The sequence below is a fragment of the Anomaloglossus baeobatrachus genome, chromosome 6 (genome assembly GCF_048569485.1).
Source record: "Anomaloglossus baeobatrachus isolate aAnoBae1 chromosome 6, aAnoBae1.hap1, whole genome shotgun sequence".
NCBI lineage: Eukaryota > Metazoa > Chordata > Amphibia > Anura > Aromobatidae > Anomaloglossus > Anomaloglossus baeobatrachus.
In genome coordinates, this window is record NC_134358.1 from 114,658,662 (window position 1) to 114,681,025 (window position 22,364).

Sequence of the window (22,364 nt, forward strand, 5' to 3'; positions counted from 1 at the left end):
TAGTGATGATTGTAGTGAGGATGGAGGTTCCCCAGCCCCAAGTGATGAGCTGGTGAATCTCATCCTCACTACAATCGTCACTACTACTACACTAGAAAGAAAGAAGACAGAAGAGCAGGATCGTGGAGGGCTGACAGGGGGTAATAAAGATGGAGTCTCTAATGTGTCTGTGTATTTATTTCTATTAAAGTATTTTTTCTCTGTGTGGTGTCTTTTTTTTTACCCTTTATTGGAGATTCTTAATGGCCGGGTCAAACGTGCCTGACATTAAGAATCTCTGGCTTAATACTGGCTGGTAAAACAAAGCCAGTATTAACTCATGATTACCCAACAAGCCACCCGGCTCCAGGGCTGTTGGAAGAGTTGGATACAGCGCCAGATGATGGCGCTTCTATGAGAGCGCCATTTTCTGGGACGGCTGCGGACTGAAATCCGCAGCAGAGGCGCCCACAAACCTCGGGCTAACCTGTGCTGCGGATTCCAATCCCCAGCTGCCTAGTTGTACCCGGCTGGACACAAAAATAGGGCGAAGCCCACGTCATTTGTTTTTTAATTATTTCATGAAATAAGTGAAATAATTAAAAAAAATGGGCTTCCCTATATTTTTGGTTCCCAGCCGGGTACAAATAGGCAACTGGGGGTTGGAGGCAGCCCGTGGCTGCCAGCTGTACCTGGCTAGCATACAAAAATATGGCGAAGCCCACGTCATTTTTTTGGTGGGCAAAAAAATTCTGCATATACCCTTCATGTGAGGAGTGTGGGTGCAATGAATCTGCACTCACTCTCCCCGGGTCCACAGCAGCAGAGTCCATGTCGTAATGGTTGCTACCAAAGCTGCAATGCCCTGCTCATGAGGTAAGGGCATGCCTAATCAGGAGAACTACTGTAGAGGAAGCTCTGCTCACTGGTATATAGGTGCTCAGAGGTAATAATAGATAAAATTAGTGAGTAACCTCGGCACTCTAAATCTCCCAGACTAAGTCAGTAAGTCCCAATGGATAGTAATGCAAAATCACTCTTTATTGGTCCGTATTAAGAACATTTTTTTTTTCATAAGCATATATGTTTTTGTCCAAAACAAGTTACAATTGACGTTTCGGCCTGAGCCTTCGTCAGATTGGACTTATCTGCATGTAATCATGAAAAATGACAATAATCAGTATCACATAAGAGTGAGAGAACAATAACATAAACTCGAACAATGTAGAGGTACAATTGGCATGCAGCAAAAAAATTGCAACACAGCAAGAAATGAAACACATGATACAAATGTCATAATACAGTACAAGGACAATATAGTAATGACAAATATGGGGTCAGAGTAGACTTAGACAGCTCTGGTACGAAAGAGATGTCAATCATAAAGTAACATGTGCAGTAGGTGTAGAGCTACAGTATGCATGGCAGAGCTAATGGGTAGACCGACCATAGAAAAAGAACGGAGAAAAAGTGGAGAAAAAGTGGAGAATAAGTGGAGAATAAGTGGAGAAAAAGTGGAGAAAAAGTGGAGAAAAAGTGGAGAAAAAGTGGAGAAAAAGTGGAGAAAAAAATGGAGAAAAAGTGGAGAATAAATGGAGAAAAAAATGGAGAAAAAGTGGAGAAAAAGTGGAGAATAAATGGAGAAAAAGTGGAGAAAAAGTGGAGAATAAGTGGAGAAAAAGTGGAGAAAAAGTGGAGAAAAAGTGGAGAAAAAAATGGAGAAAAAGTGGAGAAAAAATGGAGAAAAAGTGGAGAAAAAGTGGAGAAAAAGTGGAGAAAAAGTGGAGAAGAAGTGGAGAATAAGTGGAGAAAAAGTGGAGTAAAAGTGGAGAAAAAAATGGAGAAAAAGTGGAGAAAAAGTGGAGAATAAATGGAGAAAAAGTGGAGAAAAAATGGAGAAAAAGTGGAGAAAAAGTGGAGAAAAAGTGGAGAATAAGTGGAGAAAAAGTGGAGAAAAAAATTGAGAAAAAGTGGAGAAAAAGTAGAGAATAAATGGAGAAAAAAATGGAGAAAAAGTGGAGAAAAAGTGGAGAATAAATGGAGAAAAAGTGGAGAAAAAGTGGAGAATAAATGGAGAAAAAGTGGAGAATAAGTGGAGAATAAGTGGAGAAAAAGTGGAGAAAAAAATGGAGAAAAAGTGGAGAAAAAGTGGAGAATAAATGGAGAAAAAAATGGAGAAAAAGTGGAGAAAAAGTGGAGAATAAATGGAGAAAAAGTGGAGAAAAAGTGGAGAATAAGTGGAGAATAAGTGGAGAAAAAGTGGAGAATAAATGGAGAAAAAGTGGAGAAAAAGTGGAGAAAAAGTGGAGAAAAAGTGGAGAAAAAAATGGAGAAAAAGTGGAGAAAAAGTGGAGAATAAATGGAGAAAAAGTGGAGAAAAAGTGGAGAAAAAGTGGAGAAAAAGTGGAGAAAAAGTGGAGAAAAAGTGGAGAAAAAAATGGAGAAAAATTGGAGATCAAATGGAGAAAAAAATGGAGAAAAAGTGGAGAAAAAGTGGAGAAAAAGTGGAGAAAAAGTGGAGAAAAAAATGGAGAAAAAGTGGAGAAAAAGTGAAGAATAAATGGAGAAAAAGTGGGGAAAAAGTGGAGAAAAAGTGAAGAAAAAATGGAGAAAAAGTGGAGCACCCTTTGGTGCCTTTCATGTGGCACTAAGGGGTGCTTAGCTTTGTATTTAGCCAAAAAAATGAAAAAAAAAAAATGACGTAGGGTTCCCCCTAGTTTTGTAGCCAGCTAGGGTAAAGCAGACGGCTGCAGCCTGCAGACCACAGCTGGCAACCTCACCTTGGCTGGTAATCCAAAACTGAGGGCACCCCACGCTGTTATTTTAAATTAAATAAATAATTTAAAAAAAAAAAACACGTAGGGGTCCCACAAAATTGGATCACCAGCCAAGGTAAAGCAGACATCTGCGGCCTGATATTCTCAGACTAGGGAGGTCCATGGTTATTGGACTCTCCCAAGCCTAAAAATAGCAGGCCGCAGCCGCCCCAGAAGTGGCACATCCATTAGATGCGCCAATCCTGGTGCTTCGCCCCAGCTCATCCCGCGCCCTGGTGCGGTGGCAAACGGGGTAATATATGGGGTTAATACCAGATGTATAATGTCACCTGGCATCAAGCCCTGGGGTTGGTGAGGTCAGGCGTCTATCAGATACCCGACATCACCAACCCAGTCAGTAATAAAAAAAAATAGACGACAAACACATTTTTATTTGAAAAAACACTCCCCAAAACATTCCCTCTTTAACCAATTTATTAGAAAGAAAAACAAATCCAGGTCTGGTGTAATCCAAGGGGTTACCATGACGATCCACACTGTCCCAGTCAATGAAGAGCAGGATGTTCCCCATTGGCTGGGAGAGCAATGCAGTGACCTGAGCTAACATCAATGGGTCAGCCCAGGTCACTGCAGGGCATGACAAGTGCTGCTGTCAGCGAGGTACATTACCTGCGCTGATCTCCAGCACACTGACAGCCCCTGTCACTGAGGTCAATGACCGGCGCCTTCACATCAAGTATCGCGAGAGGTCCGTGACGTCACTGCCAGTGTCAGTCTTGGGTCGGAAGCGATAGGTGATGTGACAAGCGGCGGCCATGGAGGACAGTGACAGCGCTGAGGTCGGGATGGCGGGACTTCATCACCGCAGGTAAGCCGAGCGGGGGGGGGGGGTGCGTGTGTGTATATGTATGTATACATGCCGCGGGCAGGAGGGGGCGGAGCGAGCTGAGCGGGAAGTGTGGGCTTCCTGCACGTAACTAAGATAAACATCGGGTTACTAACCAAAGCGCTTTGCTTGGATACCCGATGTTTATCTTGGTTACCAGCTTGTGGCAGGCTGCCAGCGATGGCTCCTGCACACTGTAGCTGGGAGGGGGGGGGTGTGCGTGAGTGAGAGTGTGTGTGTGTGTGTGTATATGTATGTATACATGCCGCGGGCAGGAGGGGGCGGAGTGAGCTGAGCGGGGAAGTGTGGGCTTCCTGCACTTAACTAAGATAAACATCGGGTTACTAACCAAAGCGCTTTGGTTGGATACCCGATGTTTATCTTGGTTACCAGCTTGTGGCAGGCTGCCAGCGATGGCTCCTGCACACTGTAGCTGTAAAAAGCCCTGCTTTTTGCTGCTAGAACCGTTCTCGAACGTATCTAGAACTATCGAGCTTTTGCAAAAAGCTCGAGTTCTAGTTCGAACTCGAACAGCCCCAAAAATCACTCGAGCTTAGAACTGGAGAACCTCGAACCGCGCTCAACTCTAGTCAGCACAGAGAGGTCACAGGCCACTCCTGCTGGTGATACGGTGGCATTGTTAACAGAACAGCTTCTTTTCCACTCTGGTCTGAAGACGGGGTGGGACAGCCGTCATCATATTGATTGATATCTGGTTCCCTGCTGCCTAACTAGGGGAGCTGGCTGTCAATTTTTATGATGCTGTCTGTCTCGCCCTATCTTCTCAGCAGAGTAGAAGCAGCTAGATCACTAGCAGGAGCGGTCTGTGACCGCTATGTGCCGGTAAAAGAACAGCGCTGGTCACAACAGGCCAGTAGGTAGGTAGCAACTACCTGCCTGCCAGTGTTTAGGCACCCTTTAAGAGCATATATGTCATGGCCTTAACTGGCTGTGCGGCTTCTGTGCTGGGAACATCTGTTGTGTTCTCCTGCATGTGGTCATCTTGCTATTATTTGCCCTGTGATGGACCATTCCCTGTACTTGGTCATTCCCCGGCTGTGGGATGGGCTTACTCTCACATGCCACTTTCGGGTAATAGCTCTGCTTTATCTGGGAGTGTTTGTGTCCATAGCAGTGCCATTTGTCTTCTCTAGGTAAGTTGGAGTAAGCGCCCTGCTTCTGCTTTCTGCTACTGATCTTGGTTCTTGACCCCAGACTGATCCCTGACTTGTCTCTACCTGCTCCCCCTGGTTTTTCCTTCCCATCTGGTTACCGACTTCGACTTCTCTCCTGTCTATTCTTCTGTCTGCCCCCTGTGTTTGTTCTGTCTCTCCTGGTTACCTGAACTCTGGCTTGTTTTATGACCTCTCTCCTGTTTGCTCCCTGTGTCTCGTCCCATCCTCTCGGTTCTGACCTCGGCCTGCTTGACTAGCTCTGCCCTCTTGTATCTCCAGAGTCACCTAGTGTAGTGACTGTTTCTACACCTCTCAGGTGTTAGTCCCTCTCTCCACTGTGGCAGGAACGTTTCATCAGGGATATTACAAAGATATATTTGTTGTGTGTTGACCACACACAACATTGAACTTTTGGAATAGATATACACAGTCAATTACAAAAATAAAACCATTTGCTTTAAATTGTGATTGTCTCCCTTCTGGATCAGCAATAGCAATAACTAATTGAGACGTTGACTTTTCAAGTTTGTCCCATGTTATTTGGCAATATATTGGTAGCAAATGCTTGAAGTTTTGTAAATTTTAAAATTAGGCCTCCATAGATCTGACTTGTTTTTCAAGATCATTCCACATGAGATATGGGAAGATTGGAGGACAAATGAAAGATCTTAATATCTCGCTATGTTCCTCAAACTATTCTTGAACAATTTTTGTAGTATAGCAGGACGCATTATCCTGCTGCAGGCAGCCAACGCTGTCATTAGGGATGGCTATTGACATCATAAGATGTACTGGATCTATATCAATGTTTAGTTAAAAAAGTCATTCCAGTGTAGCCTTTAGTAGCCTTTACATGAATGTCAAATGCCAACTTTTACAGAAGAAAATTGTGTATAATACTTTGTGTTCTTTTAGGACTGTATTCAACTGCTTTTAATCTCTTCAACACAAACAGCCCATTTAATAACACACTGCAGAGACAGACTTTTCATGTTTGAAATAAGAATTATATATCCAAAAATCTCTCATACCAATTTATGTCATGCAGAATATTCTGATGGTGTCACTGTTAGAAGTAACATCCTCCTTGGGTGACTGTGATGAGCAAAGTGCCATTTATTCCATAAAACTGTCCAGTAATACACTTGTTCACTTGTTGAAGGCAAATATGGCCAATTTTGACCTGTATTTGAAAGTATTTTGGTCTGGATTACTGGTGGTAGTGCTTATATAGCTGCTAGCAGCTCCCAAATGTTTAGCCAAAGTTACATAGTTACATAGCTTGGGGCCATCTAGTTTACCCTTCTTCCACCAATTATACATTTTGTCACTAAATCATTTACAACCAACAATGTTGTGTATACTGAGGAAATCATCAGCAATAGTGTCTTACCCAACTTACATATAAAAGTAATAAGATAATATGCTCACCTTATGGAGTTGTGTGTCACACAACCAGATTCAAAGCATGTAATCAGCTGCTGCAGAGTCCACATGCTAAAAAAAGCCAAAGCAGATAAGGTACAAAGTACATGTGGAACTGTTACTGCGCTGCTGAAGATATGATATAAATCCAGGAGAGGTGAATGAAGGTGGTTTTATTCAGCGTGTTTCGAAGTGTCTCCCCACTTCTTTATCAGAAAATCCACCAATATAGATTTTCAGATGGATTTCCAAGTGGATTTCCTGATTGTGGTAGGGCATTCCACAGTCTGACTGCTATAACTGTAAAGAACCCTTTCCTAATTAGCTGCCGGAATAACTTTTTTTCCACTCACAGTGAGAGCCCTCTGGTCCTTAGTATTGTCTATGGAAGTTATGTCATGTGCCAGTCCTTTATATTGACCACACATGTATTTATACATATAAATGAGACGTCTTTATTCTAAACTAAACATATCTAACTTTTTCAACCTCTCATTATATGGGCGGCCTCCATTCCTTGTAATAATCTAGTTGCCCGCCTTTGAACTGACTCTAACTGCTGAATATCCTTTTTAAAATGTGAAGCCCAAAACTGGATCCCAAGTATGGATCAATTTTTCATTGACGCTACACTATCCATTGCCATTGTCACTTTTTTGTTTATCATATATTTTGTACACTATATTTATCTTTTGACAATATTTTCAACCCCAATTATTCAGCCTTTGCCAAAAAGGACATAATAAAAAATTCTAATTAGTTTGGCATCAGGCCGCAGTATGGGTGTTTTATAATTGGACTAATAAGCCATGTGCAAAAACAGTTGGTGTTATTTGTCAATTTTAAATTTTTTGTAAAGGTTTTATAGATATGGCTTTGTCATGAATTTTTGAAAAGACCAGCAATAATGTTTTTGCGCTTAAAGCAAACCAGTAGAATGTTATCATTCCTTGTGAGCAATGTTTGAAGCAGTCTTTGCACAGGACGGTACATGTTTGTGGTCCAGTTGGCTGTGAAAAACGTACATTCCTTGATAAGTAGTCAGGAGGTAGTCTGGGAGCGAGATTCTTGTGGGCTGAAAGTTTTTTTATTTTGTTTTACAAGATTTTAAAGAAAAACGTATGTTAAGAAAAGGAGAGTTAAAAACACGGCCCAAAGCTTATTTTACACAGCACTTGAGCCACAGGTGGATTTGGAATAACTGTAAAAGATATATATCGGGTTTTTTCTGCTCTGATCTGATGGGCTTATTTAGCTCTGGTCTCAAGATTGAGCAATCCATTAATGATGCAGTATTTGGTTGAAATTAAATTTGCAAACTTTACATTGTTTTTAATATTTTGTTTGGGAAATGTTAACATGGGTCATACAGTTATCAGATGTGATTGTGCTATATCCAATAATTGTTATAGTGGTTTTTTACAGATGCATGTTTTTCTCAAATTCTGACATAAAATCAGAATAAACCTTTCCAGTTTTAGATCAATCAGGAACTAAAATTATTTATATTTACCAAATGCCAGAATAATGAGACAGAGAATGTTTTAAGGCATTTTTATTACTTTCTGCCAAGTCAAACGTTTATATACTCTAGGAGTACTATACCTTTAAACAATATGGGACAGCCCAAATGACGATGTCATGTCATTGGAAGCTTCTAATAGTTTTATTGGCAACGTCTGAGTTAATTAGAGACACATTTGTGAATGTATTTTAATGCACACCTGAAACACGCTGCTTCTTTGTGTAGCATCATGGGAAAACCAAAAGAAATCAGCCAAGATCTCAGGAAGAGAATTGCGGACTTGAACAAGTCTGGTTCATCCTTGGGTGCAATTTCCAGATACCTGAAAGTGCCTCTTTCAACTGTATAAACAATTATATGCAAGTACAAACAAGATAGGAATGTCCAGCCATCATACCACTCAGGAAAGAGATGGGTTCTGTGTACCAGGGATGAACGGACTTTGGTCAGATATGTGCATTTCAACCCAAAAACAAAAGCAAAAGATCTTTAGAAGATGCTGGCGGAAGCTGGTAAGATCGTGTCATTATCCGCAGTGAAACGAGTACTATATTAACATGTACTGAAAGGCCTCTCTGCCAGGCAGAAGCCATTTCTCCAAAAGAAACATAAAAAAACATATTAATATTTGCAAATGCACACAGGAATGAAGACCTTAATTTTTGGAGACATGTCCTGTGGCTTGACGAAATTAAAATTGAACTGTTTGGCCATAATGACCATCGTTACATTTGGAGGATAAAGAGAGAAGCTTGGAAGCCTTAAAACATCATCCCAACTGTGAAACAGGGGTGGCAGCAACATGTTGTGGTATTTTTTTGCTGCAGGAGGGACTGATGCACTTCTCAAAATAGATGGCATTGTGAGAAAAGAAGATTATGTGGCAATACTAGTGCAACATCTCAAGACATCAGCCAGGAACTTAAAGCTTGAGTGGAAATAGGTCTTCCGAATTGTCAGTGACCTGAAGCATACTGCCAAACTGGTTACAAAGTGGCTTAAGGATAACAAAGTCAATGTGTTGGAGAGGTTATCACAAAGTCCTGATCTCAATTCTATTGAAAATGTATGGGCAAAGCTGAAAAAGCCGGTGCGAGCAAGGCGACCTACAAACATGGCTTAGTTACACCAGTTATGTCAGGAGGAATGGGTCCAAATTCTTACCATCTATTGAGAGAAGCTTGTGGAAGGATATTCAAAATGTCTGATCCAAGTCATACAGTTTAAGTGCAATGGTACCAAATACTAATGAAATGTATGTAAACATTTGACTTTGCAGAAAGTTAGAAAAATGCCTTAAAACATTTTCTTTCTCTCTCTCTCTCTCTCTCCCCCTCAGTATTCTGGCATTTGGCAAACATAAATAACTATCTGTAGTACCCGGCATTGCCTGGGATAGTAACTGTGTCTCTCCCACTCTCCCTCTCACCCAGTCTCTGTCTGTCTCCCTCTCTGTCTGTCTCTCTCTCTCTCTATCTCTCTGTCTGTGTCTCTCTCTATCTGTCTGTCTCTCTCTGTCTGTCTCTCTCTCTTTGTCTATCTCTGTCTGTCACTCTATTTGTCTCTGTCTCTTTCTATGTCTGTCTCTGCCTGTCTGTCTGTCTCTGTCTGTCTCTGTCTGTCTGTCTGCCTCTCTATCTCTCTGTCTGTCTCGCTGTCTGTCTGACTCTATCTCTGTCTCTTTCCCTGTCTGTCTCTTTCCTTTTCTGTCTCTGTCTGTCTGTCTGTTTGTTTCTCTGTCTCTTTGTCTGTATCTTTCCCTGTCTTTCTCTTTCTCTATCTGTTTGAGTGCACATGTCCAACTGTTCAATGTTCCAGTATTTTTGCACAACATGCTGTTCTCTAACAAGGAGCTTAATGGCAAAATTGACAACAGATGTTTGTTTAATGAATCACCTAATATATTTCAGGGTTCAATTAGAATTGGTATTTAAACAGTCTTCCCATGCTGCTTACATTTTGACATCATGAGACCAAAATGACATCTGACAATTGATCAACTATACCTGGCCATTGAGAGACTGGAAGAGTCACAGAAAGGCATAGAAGTGGACGTCCATATCCCACACTGATGATCGCTTAACTGTGAAAAATGCCCTGTGGAATAGGATGATGAATTCCACAAACCTCCAAGCACACTTAAGGGAGTTGAGGGGCACCCAAGTGTCATGTCAGATGACTCAAAACCATTTAAATCAATGTGGTCTTTGTTCTACACAACCTGCAAGAGTACCTAACTTCACCAACAGGCACAACCATTGTCATCTTGCTAGACAAGGGACCAGTGGGACTCAGTGGTATTCACTGATTCACTCTGAGCAGAAATTATGGCTACCAATGATGTAGGAGATGTCAAGGAGAGTGCTATGCATCAGCTATTGTAGTCACCAGTCGAGCCTTTGGTAGTAGTGATGCTACAGTGTGGGCAGGTGTGTCTAGTCAACACAGAACTGCCCTACAGTTTGTGAATCGTACAGTGACAAGTCCATACTACTGGAAAAACATCATTAATCCAGTCATTGTGCCTCTGCATGAACAACAAAGACCTAATTTAATCTTCATGGACTTCAATGCTGGAGCTCATCGAGGTCACATTATTAGAGAAGGGCTACTGGAGATTGGGGGACCTCAAATGGAGTGGCCTGCACTTTCTCCATACCTGAATGCCAGAGAAACGCTCTGGAATCAGCTGAATCACCATGTAGAAACTCATAACTCTGTACCCCAGAATCTTAATGACCTGAAGGCCGCCCTTCAAGAAAAGTGGAATGTTTTGCCTTGGCAGACAATAACTCCCCTTGTGAACAGCAGGAGACATTGTTGTCAGCTATAATTAATGCTCAAGGCCACATGACAAGTTATTGAGACATTGACAGTTTTTGAAAGGTTATACCCACCACGGTTTTTGCTTTTGTTTCAATAAATTGATTAATATGAGGAAACCCCCATTGCTGCTTCTACTTAAATGTCCTACTTTCATGATAAAATATCACTGTAATGTGAACTTTTTATGTTTTACATACATTTCACCCTAAAGCCAAATATCCCAAACTTTTTGTGAGTAGAGTATGATAATATTATTGGGTCTTCATAGGTTGACATGTATATTACATTGTCAGAACAAAACTTTTATTTTTTTATTTTAATCAAATTTATTGTTGAAAACAATTTTGTAAATATTAATTCAACGCTCTCTAAACAATTTCTATTTTTTTTCTTTATCTAATTTTTTCTTAATAGAGATTGTGCATACACATTATTATCTCTCATCATCCTGATTCCTGTGATTAAAGGTCCAGTCACACTAAGCAACTTACCAGCGATCCCAACAACGATAGGGATCGCTGGTAAGTTGCTAGGAGGTTGCTGGTGAGATGTCACACTGCGATGCTCCAGCAATCCCACCAGCAACCTGACCTGGCAGGGATCGCTGGAGCATCGCTACACGAGTTGCTGGTGAGCTCACCAGCAACCAGTGACCAGCCACACGTGCAGAGAGCAGGGAGCAGCGCACACTGAGCGCTGGCTCCCTGCTCTCCTAGTTACAGCACACATCGGGTTAATTACCCGATGTGTGCTGCAGCTACATGTGCACAGAGCAGGGAGCAGCGTACAATGCTTAGCGCTGGCTCCCTGCTCTCCTGGCTACAGCACACATCGGGTTAATTAACCCGATGTGTCCTGCAGCTACACGTGCACAGAGCAGGAGCCGGCACTGACAGTGAGAGCGGCTGAGGCTGGTATCAAAGGTAAATATCGGGTAACCAAGGACAGGGCTTCTTGGTTACCCGATGTTTACATTGGTTACCAGCCTCCGCAGAAGCCGGCTCCTGCTGCCTGCACATTTAGTTGTTGCTGTCTCGCTGTCACACACAGCGATCTGTGCTTCACAGCGGGACAGCAACAACTAAAAAATGGCCCAGGACATTCAGCAACAACCAACGACCACACAGCAGGGGCCAGGTTGTTGCTGGATGTCACACACAGCAACATCGCTAGCAACGTCACAAAAGTTGTTCGTTAGCAGCGATGTTGCTAGCGATGTTGCTTAGTGTGACGGGGCCTTAACTCTTCCGAGTGTATTTTCTCTTATGATATGTGTAATGTAAATACTATAAGTAGTTTTGGATGGAACATGCTGTGAAATTTAGGGAATCGATTTTACCATGATATGCAAATTCAGTTAGTCTGCCGTTGAAGCACTTCCATTTCTTTTAGTGATTTCTACTTCCCTGATAATTCTCATGTGTCAGGCTTTCTTTGTGTTCGTAAAGGGTTTTGGCATTTGTCTGTTCTTTACTCCTGTAATGTGATAGTCTGAACTTAGCAGAAGGAAGGGAAAGCTTACTGTGCCTCTCATGAATATTCAGAAGCAATCAACTGACGACAACAGGAAGCCTGGCATTCTCAGTCTTCAGTGCAAAATTCCATATTATTAATATTGACAAAGTTGCATAGCATTTAGGAGACAGACTATTTTTAAGACCAGATTGATTTTCAAAGAGCTTGAGAAACCCATACCACCAGAGATTTGTAGTCAGCAGTAGAGCCATAATTGCCATTTGTAGCTGCTAGTCATTAAAGTGACAATCCACCTTATTTACACCATGTGAATGGCGTATGCTTATTGTGTGCCACAAATGCTCTTGTTGTACTGTTTATAGCCTTTTTGTTCCATATATTTAGGTGGCATTATTCACAAAAAATTCTCCCTCTTTCCTGGAATGGGGACTCGAGCGGGACTAACTGCCCAGTCACTTTGGCCAGGGGGAATTATTTGAAAGGCGTACACGGAACGAAAGTTGCCAGGCGATGCTAGCTGCACCCGATGATAGGGACTGAGGTGTGCAGGAAAATGGAACAGAGGTTGCTGGTCAATGCCTGATGCCAGCAAAGAATGGGAATTGTGGTGGCTGGTGCTGTGTCAGGGCCAGTAACATAATGAGGACTTGGGAAAAATATCCTCAAGTCAATCATTGACACCTATAGTGCTCAGTACTCAAGTCGAGCATTTCAGATCGTCCAATATGCTCAGTTCGAGTACTGCACACCCGAGCACTTTGTGCTAGCTCATCATTACTTGTGACGTAACTTCTGACTGCTGGCCAGCCAGAAGTTACAGGCACAAGATGGCACCTCGGGACTTGGATGGGGCTAATAAAAGGTGAAGACGCTGAAGGGTGAGTACAAGACTGGAGCAGGGACCTTAGATTAACAGCACGACTCCAGTGCTTTGAAAAAAAATGCTGCAGTGGTGCTTTAGAGAATTGGAAAGTATATCTAAATCTGGATGCTACACAGTGGCTCCTCATGGCATTTGATTATTTGCAGACCTATAGAGTTGAATGGGGAATCTTATCTGACAACAGAAGAAACTTGTGTATACTGCTGTGATTTATTTTCATGTGAAGATTTGGGTCGTGAAAAATATTGTTCATCTGTACTGTGTGTAAAGCGCTGTAGAATTAATAGCGCTATATAAATGAATGAAATTATTATTATTATTATTACTGCCCCATTTCATAACACTCGTCTGAGTACTGTCTGTGTGCGGTCCATTTTTTCCTCGAACAGCACTTGGACCAAACATATGGTCATCATGGGAACTCAGATTCACAGTGGGAGACAATGTATCTGCATGGAAAACAGTTGCATACATCAGGGTCATGCATTTGACTGATAGGTATGGAGCATTTACATATACATGCAAAATATACTATTTCTCTGTAGAGGTTAATAGGAAATATTTAGTAATATTTATTTATATTTTTAAGAATTTTAATTTTAGAACTAATCTGATAAAAACCTACTTCTATGTGAATAATTTTGGGTATTACTTTCTAGGATTGTTAAATAGATACCAAAATAAAATTAAATTGTTCTTGATTTGGAGCTGTAAGTAAACAATTTATGGACTTTTTTTGACAAACGAATATTGGATGTTTAATTTTTGGGGCAAATGAAAAATCAGTTTTAATGAAAGTAATCCAAATGAGTACTGTTTCTTTTATTTCTATTTCTTTTTCTTACAGAATACAGCATTATCCATAGTCCATCAACACCTATTAAAGATTCAGATTCTGATCGATTACGACGAGCATCAGATGGAAAATCACGGGGACGAGGACGAAGAAACAATAACCCATCCCCTCCTCCAGACTCTGACCTTGAAGTATGTAATACAGTAACCTGAGTCCAATAGAAATAACTTATTTCCCAGTAGAATCCATTAAACATTAGCCATGTTGGATGTTTCTTAGAAAAATAACATAGCTATCAAGATTTTTCTATTTTTTTTGTTTTATTAATGATTACCGTATGAAAATTTTATAGCATTTTCATTAATTGAAGCCTATATGTGTAAGATTGTGTAGAATATGTAGTTCCTATTCAAACAGCCTTATTTAAATGAATGACTTATTTATTTTCCTTATAGAATAAAGTAAAAACATACTGCACAACAAATTATTAATTTAATTCCACTAAATTGTAGGCGATAATAATTTATATTTTTTCATCTTTTTTGTATTTTTAAATATTATTTTGTCCTTATTAATTTTTCTAGAGAGTATTTATTTGGGATTTGGACGAGACCATCATTGTTTTCCACTCATTATTGACAGGATCCTATGCAAATAGATATGGAAGGGTAAGTAAAAGAAACATTTTTTCCTCCTGTTCAATTTGTGAGGGTGCAAGCCCATGATCAGGGATAGCAATGTTTTGAATGCAGCATGTTTTCACTGTGTCCAAAACTCTGTGATGTACAGTAGAAGCACAGTGGATGGGATTTAAAGAAATCTCATGTCGATTGTGCTTTTTTTTTTCTCCGAGGCGTAAACTGACATATAGCGCTTCTTTCTGAGGCGCAGCATGTCATTTTATGCAAATTTTCTCCACGGGGAAAACACTGCTAAAGTCAGCAGTGCCCCGAACCCTTATTGTGGACACAAACCGCTGCGGGCTCCTGCAGACAACACTCATGTGTCGCAGGAGAATATACACTGAATCCAGGGCACAGTATATCCGGATTGTGTGCACATAACCTAAAAGGTTGAGGCTGCCCACATACTTTGTATAGCATGAAACTTGCAGGTCATTGACTTGCTTTTATAATTCAATCCATTTATGAGATTTTTCTTGCAATTCGGTCCAAAGAAGTTAGCATTACAAATTTTACTATCTGTAGAACTACAAAAGTACATGTGTAACATGAAGCTTTCCAGGAGATTTATGGCGTATTTACGGGATCTACCATAAATGTCTGATAGATGCGGTCCTAACTCTGGAATATAAATTGATCTCGAGAATAGGTCCTGTCTTGTGTTTGTCAGAGCATACGTGCTCATATTCTACTCTTCACTGACTTCTAAGAAAGTTCCAAAAATATTCAAACAAGTATGTATAATTATTTTTGGAACAGAGAGAGCCATATTTGCATTGCCACTTTTTGATTCCCAGGCACAGTTCTCGAGACAGATTCAGGGTCACAAAAGTGGTATCAGCAGCGAATGTATTCTACATATCCTATGACTATACCATAAATGTCCAGAGTTGGACAACCTCTTTAAGTTGTCCATAGGTCAAAATAGGCTATACTTACCAATTTCATTTCTATTGGCTGATGATTTAGTGTTAAAAGACTTTTATCATACCAATAATATGTTTCTGTATGGGTTAAAGAGAGTCTCTCAGCACAAAATGGCTGATCAAACTAAGTAAAGGCTCTCGGTTCATCCTGGCACTGCCAAACATTTAAGTGCAGCTTTGCACCTACTTGTCTTCCATCTAACTCCACCACTTCCCCCTTGTCCTAGGTTTGAACAGTCATTCTGTATCAGTCTTTAAGCTACTTCCAGAGGAAAGTGGCATGTTTTTTTTCCCATTTTCTAGTAAAGTAAATATGTATGCTGGGTAGAGTTGAGCAAAGCTGATTCAGATGACAGCTCTTTCTCCTAAGTCCATCATAAGCATGCACATTTAGCCCAGAATTGTTGAGTTAGTTGTCCATAGTTGAGCGACTATCAAAATATTTGCGTTTGCGATACTCGTAACAAGTACTGTGTACTACTTGCGTATTCATTCCGAATAGCAAGTACAATCCAAGTCAATGGGAAATGTGAGTATTTTCCGCAGATTTGGAAATGCGAGTAATTTCCTGGTGGAATCCAGCAGAAAATTACTCGCATTTCCCATTGACTTGCATTGCATATGCTATTCGGACCAGATACGCGAGTAGTACACAGTACTCGTTACGAGTATCGCGAACACAAATATTTCGATACTCGCTCAAGACTAATGCTGGGCTAAATGTGCATGCTTATGATGGACTTGGGAGAAAGATCTGTCATCTGAATCAGCTATGCATCTCCTGTAAAAGAGTAGAGGGCATTTGTTGCCTTTAATAGCACAACTTAACCTCTGATATGCAAGTATTAAGTGTGTAAATGAAGGTTTTTGCAACTCTTGCAATTGACTTAAATCAGTCCTCCGAATTTTAGATTATAAGCACATATACTCCTACTATAAATATTGTCCTATCGATGCTATTTTACTACTGGTGGTAATCACAAATTATAAGTAGAGACTTACCAATCTTCAAAAGTTCTCTGCTGATTTTAAAATATGATATTCACTTTAATTTGATCACAACAAACTAATTCATCTATTTGTACTACAATTATAAATTCAGGTTGATACATTGTAGATTATACGCGAGTACTATACCCTTGGTAGGCTGCTGTTCATTAATGTTTGCATTCTCTGTTGTGAAGTAGCATCTAAACAGTAATTGCAGTGGAAAAGCTTGAAATGATCTAGGGTTTTTAGTTCTGCAATTTTCCTATAATAAAGACAGGGATCACGTATTAAAGGCATGGTTTGTTTAATAAAAGCTAGTAATTTAGATGCTGGAGTTCATTTGTGTTAGGGGTGCTTCACACACAGCGAGCTCGCTGCCGAGATCGCTGCTGAGTCACGCTTTTTGTGACGCAGCAGTGACCTCATTAGCGATCTCGCTGTGTGTGACAATGAGCAGCGATCTGGCCCCTGCTGCGAGATCGCTGCTCGTTACACACAGCCCTGGTTCGTTTTCTTCAAAGCCGCTCTCCTGCTGTGACACACAGATCGCTGTGTGTGACAGCAAGAGAGCGACAAATGAAGCGAGCAGGGAGCAGGAGCCGGCGTCTGACAGCTGAGGTAAGCTGTATCCAAGATAAACATCGGGTAACCAAGGTGGTTACCCGATATTTACCTTAGTTACCAGCCTCTGCAGCTCTCACGCTGCCTGTGCTGCTGGCTCCGGCTCTCTGCACATGTAGCTGCTGTACACATCGGGTTAATTAACCCGATGTGTACAGCAGCTAGGAGAGCAAGGAGCCAGCGCTAAGCAGTGTGCGCGGCTCCCTGCTCTCTGCACATGTAGCTGCATTACACATCGGGTTAATTAACCCGATGTGTACTGTAGCTAGGAGAGCAAGGAGCCAGCGCTCAGTGTGCGCGGCTCCCTGCTCCCTGCTCACACTGGTAACTAATGTAAACATCGGGTAACCATACCCGATGTTTACCTTAGTTACCAGTCTCCGCAGCTTCCAGACGGCGGCTCCGTGCAAGCGCAGCGTCGCTTGCACGTCGCTGCTGGCTGGGGGCTGTTCACTGGTCGCTGGTGAGATCTGCCTGTTTGACAGCTCACCAGCGACCATGTAGCGATGCAGCAGCGATCCTGACCAGGTCAGATCGCTGGTCGGATCGCTGCTGCATCGCTAAGTGTGAAGGTACCCTTAGGCAATGCCTACACATTTCAGACAGGACAGGACTCTATACTTGTCTGTGAAGAACAATAGCCTGGGGCTGTGGAATGAATGGCACAAAAGGTCAATTAGCCTACCAATAATAATGTGTGCTTTTAGTGAAAGGAGGGTGGAGATGGGAAGGTGATTCTCTTCTTATCTCATTAGACAGTACTTATTTTACCTAATGCATCAGCAATCTTCACATTAGAGGTAATTGCTACTGTTCTACAGCCAGAGTAGATGAAAGATAGCAATTTTTAGTCTTCAGATATATGTGTCGTTGCCATGACCAAGTAATCACGGGTTCTTTACATGATTTCCAGGAGACAGTACATTTCTCATGAAACTGAATGAAAACTTTATTGTTTAAATGTAGTTGCCTTGGCAAAAGCTTCGGTAAAATGAGTATAATGGAAATTGTAGCTGTGAAACTGATCTTACTATGAAAAATCTACTTTGCCGAGGTCTACATAAGTGGCCAAATCCCAATAGATCCCATCATTAAACAGTGTAAAATAAGCCCTAAGCGACTAGAGATGAGCAGACCCGTGGAAGTTTGCGTTTGCCGGGTTCGACCGGACTTTAAAATAAATTTGGATGGGGAACCGGACTTGACCTCAACTTGACACTTGAACCACATATAAGTCAATTGCGACCCGAACTTCTGTGCTTTAAAATGGTCATAGTAACAACTTTCTCTCTTTCTCTGTACTACAGCCACTCAACAAACTTTGTTATCACCAAACAGCACCCGAACTCGGACATAGACTTTTATTGTTCGAGTTCCAGTCGTGGACACCCGATGTACAGTATGAACCACAAACTTTACCATTCGGGTTGGCTCATCCCTATTAACATGATGTGCAATATATATCATGAGTCATTTCCTTGCCTTTAATGCAGGCTCACATGCCGAGCCCGCATCTTTTCCTCCAGTTCAAGGCTGAATCATTCAGCTTTCATCCGCCTCTAACAGTCGCGGGAGGAGCTGCACTCCACTTGCAGCTGTTAGTCTGTTTAATGCCACTGTAAATTTCTGACAGTGGCGCTTAACTCACGCTGGCAGAGCGTCATGCTCTTCTGAGCCCTCATTAGTGCTCCCATGATGCAATCGCAGAATACTGAGGAGTTGTCATGACAGCCAGAGGTCTGCTAATGACCTCTGTGTCTGTTATCACATTAATTCTGTGAAAACCAGCCCATGGCCGGCGATCATAGGAGACTGATATTTTCTATATATAGCAATTCTATGGCATTGCTGTATATAGAACAAGTGATCAGAATATTGGAAATTCAAGTCCCCTAAGGGGATTATTAAATGCAATGAAGAGTAAAAAAAAGTTTTAAAAAATATGAAAAACATAAAAAATATAAAAGTTAAAATCATCTCCCTTTTACCACATTAAAATTAAATAATAACAATAATAATAATAATAATAATAATAATAATATATTGTTATTATAAATATTATTAAGAATAATACACATATTTGGTGTCACTGTGTTCATAGAAGTCCGATCTATCAAAATATACAATCAATTAATCCGACTTGCAAACAGCGTAACCAGAAAAAAATCAAAATGACAGAATTGCACATTTTTGTCCTCCACAACAACAGAAAAAAGTGTCATAACAGGCGATCAAAACATTGTATATACCCCAAAATAATATCAATAAAAACATCAGATTAGGGCGCAAAGAAAAGCTCTCACACAGTTCTAGATCCCAAAAATGTAACCCATTATGGCTCTTGGAAATTCGTTTCATAAGAAGGATTTTTTTTTTGTTTTTCAAAAAATGTCAATCTTTTTTAGCATTGAAGTAAAACAAAAACTATAAATATTTGGTATCTACAGAATCATACTGACCTGGAGAATCTTAGTACCAGGTAGGTTTTATGGTAAAATGAACGCTGTAAAAAGAAATAAAACATTTGCAGAATTTTCCTTTTTCTGATATTTCACCACACTTGGAAGTTTTTTCCCACTTGCCATTACACCATATTATAAAACGAATTATGTCATTCATCCCACACAAAACAAATCTTCACATGGCTATATCATAGTAAAATATATAAAAAAAGTTATGGCTCTTGGAATAAGGGGAGGAAAAAATTAAAGCTCAACATGGCCCGGTCCTTAAGGCATCAATTGGCACTGTCTTGTATTTCTCTTATTGAATAAAGATGAACACTTTGCCAAAATGTGCATGCATGTTTATCAGTGGGCACTGTAAATTACTCCTATCAAAATGAGCATTCGGCTTATAACTATCTTATAACTCCCATACACATGAGAAAAGGGCAACCATGCCAATTTCCATTGGACAGGATAGTTAGGAAAGATAATCTAGGATACAGGAGTATCTGGCATTTTGTGTGTGTGTGTGTGTGTGTGTGTGTGTGTATGTGTGTGTGTGTCTGTGTCTGTGTGTGTGTATAATTGAACAAGTCAACAATTTTTTAAGTCAATACATTTCTAAAGGTGCTATTGAAATGTATTTTTCACCATATGCCAGTAACAAACCATCCAATCCATGCAGGCAAAGAAATCAAACCATAGATGTACATGAATTTACTGATGTGTAATAGTGAGAAATGGCACAGGGAAAAAGATACTCTTACTGAAATTTATTTAATATTTTGTACAAAAGCCTTTGTTGGTGATGACAGCTCAAGAAGCCTCCTGTTAGGAGAAACTAGTCACATGCATTGCTTAGGTGTAGTTTTAGCCCATTCTTCCACACAAACACTTTTGAAATCTTAAAGATTCGGTGGCCTCCTTCTGTGAACTTTAAGCTTTAGTTCCTTTTCTAAATTTTCCGCTTTATTTTCTTTTTATGAATCCAATTTGAGAGTTTCCTTAGCTGTGTGTTTGGAATAATTAACTTGCTGGAACATCCACCCTCATTTCATTGTCATGATCCTGAAACATGGCAGCAAATGTTTCTCAAGAATGTCTCGGTTCATTTATCCATTGATCCTAACTTCAATCATATGAAGTTTGCCAGTGCCGTATACTGAAAAACAACCTCACACACCCACATTCCCACCTACAAACTTCGCTGTTATTATGATGTTTTGAGGTGATACGCAGGGCCTTTTGTCCTCCAAATATGGTGCGATTTTGGTATTCAAAGAGTTCAATTTTGGTCTCATCTGACCAAGATATATACTCCCAGTATTTCACAGGCTTATCTAAATGTTTAAAAAACTTTATACACACTTAAACCTGCTTCTTGCATGGTGAGTGTGCATGCAGGCCATAGAGGTTGAGTGCATTACTTATTGTTTTCTTTGAAACAATTGTACTAGCTAATTCCAGGTCTTTCTGTAGCACCTCTTACATTGTTCTTGGCTCTAAAGGTACCGTCACACTAAGGGTACCGTCACACGTTAGCGATGCAGCAGCGATCCCACCAGCGATCTGACCTGGTCAGGATCGCTGCTGCATCGCTACATGGTCGCTGGTGAGCTGTCAAACAGGCAGATCTCACCAGCGACCAGTGACCAGCCCCCAGCCAGCAGCGATGTGCAAGCGACGCTGCGCTTGCACGGAGCCGGCGTCTGGAAGCTGTGGACACTGGTAACTAAGGTAAACATCGGGTATGGTTACCCGATGTTTACCTTAGTTACCAGCGCACACCGCTTAGCTTAGCGTGTGCAGGGAGCAGGAGCCGGCACTGGCAGCCTGAGAGCTGCGGAGGCTGGTAACGAAAGTAAATATCGGGTAACCACCTTGGTTACCCGATGTTTACCTTGGTTACAGCTTACCGCAGGCAGTCAGACGCCGGCTCCTGCTCCCTGCACATTCAGGATTGTTGCTCTCTCGCTGTCACACACAGCGATGTGTGCTTATCAGCGGGAGAGCAACAATAAAAAAATGAACCAGGGCTGTGTAACGAGCAGTGATCTCACAGCAGGGGCCAGATCGCTGCTCAGTGTCACACACAGCAAGATCGCTAATGAGGTCACAAAAAACGTGACTCAGCAGCGATCTCAGTAGCGATTTCGCTGTGTGTGAAGTACCCCTAAGGAACATCGCTAGCAACATTGCTGCTGAGGCACAACTTGCTAGCGATGTTGCTGTGTGTGACATCCAGCAACAACCTGGTCCCTGCTGTGTGGTCGTTGGTTGTTGCTGAATGTCCTGGACCATTTTTTAGTTGTTGCTCTCCCGCTGTGAAGCACACATCGCTGTGTGTGACAGCGAGAGAACAACAACTGAATGTGCAGTGAGCAGGGAGCCGGCTTCTGCGGACGCTGGTAACCAATGTAAATATCGCGTAACCAAGAAGCCCTTTCCTTGGTTACCCGATATTTACCTTCGTTACCAGCGTCCGCCGCTCTCAGCTGTCAGCGCCGGCTCCCTGCACACTTAGCTGGAGTACACATCGGGTAATTAACCCGATGTGTACTGTGGCTAGGAGTGCAGGGAACAGGGAGCCGGCACTGGCAGTGTGAGAGCGGCGGACGCTGGTAACGAAGGTAAATATTGGGTAACCAAGGGAAGGGCTTCTTGGTTACCCAATGTTTACCGTGGTTATCAGCATCCGCAGAAGCCGGCTCCCTGCTGCCTGCACACGCTGCAGAGTACACATCGGGTAATTAACCCGATGTGTACTGTGGCTAGGTGTGCAGGGAGCCAGCGCTAAAGTGGTGTGCGCTGGTAACCAAGGTAAATATCGGGTTGGTTACCCAATATTTACCTTAGTTACCAAGCGCAGCATGCTTCTGTCGCGGGCGGAGGAGGGGACGCTGCGCTCACCCACTGCTCGGGTCCTGCTGCTGCTGCTGCTCGCTCGGT

General features: G+C 41.5%; 1 protein-coding gene across 7 annotated transcripts in view; it reads left to right on the forward strand.

Annotated features, from left to right (window-relative positions):
- EYA1 (EYA transcriptional coactivator and phosphatase 1) overlaps positions 1-22,364 on the forward strand; it is a 227,883-nt gene that overhangs the window by 88,270 nt on the left and 117,249 nt on the right. For all 7 annotated transcript variants that reach the window (XM_075353182.1, XM_075353181.1, XM_075353184.1 and 4 more), the window contains 2 exons: positions 13,800-13,939; positions 14,333-14,416. In XM_075353182.1, coding sequence (XP_075209297.1) covers positions 13,800-13,939; positions 14,333-14,416 — 224 coding nt within the window. The remainder of the gene's footprint in view (positions 1-13,799; positions 13,940-14,332; positions 14,417-22,364) is intronic.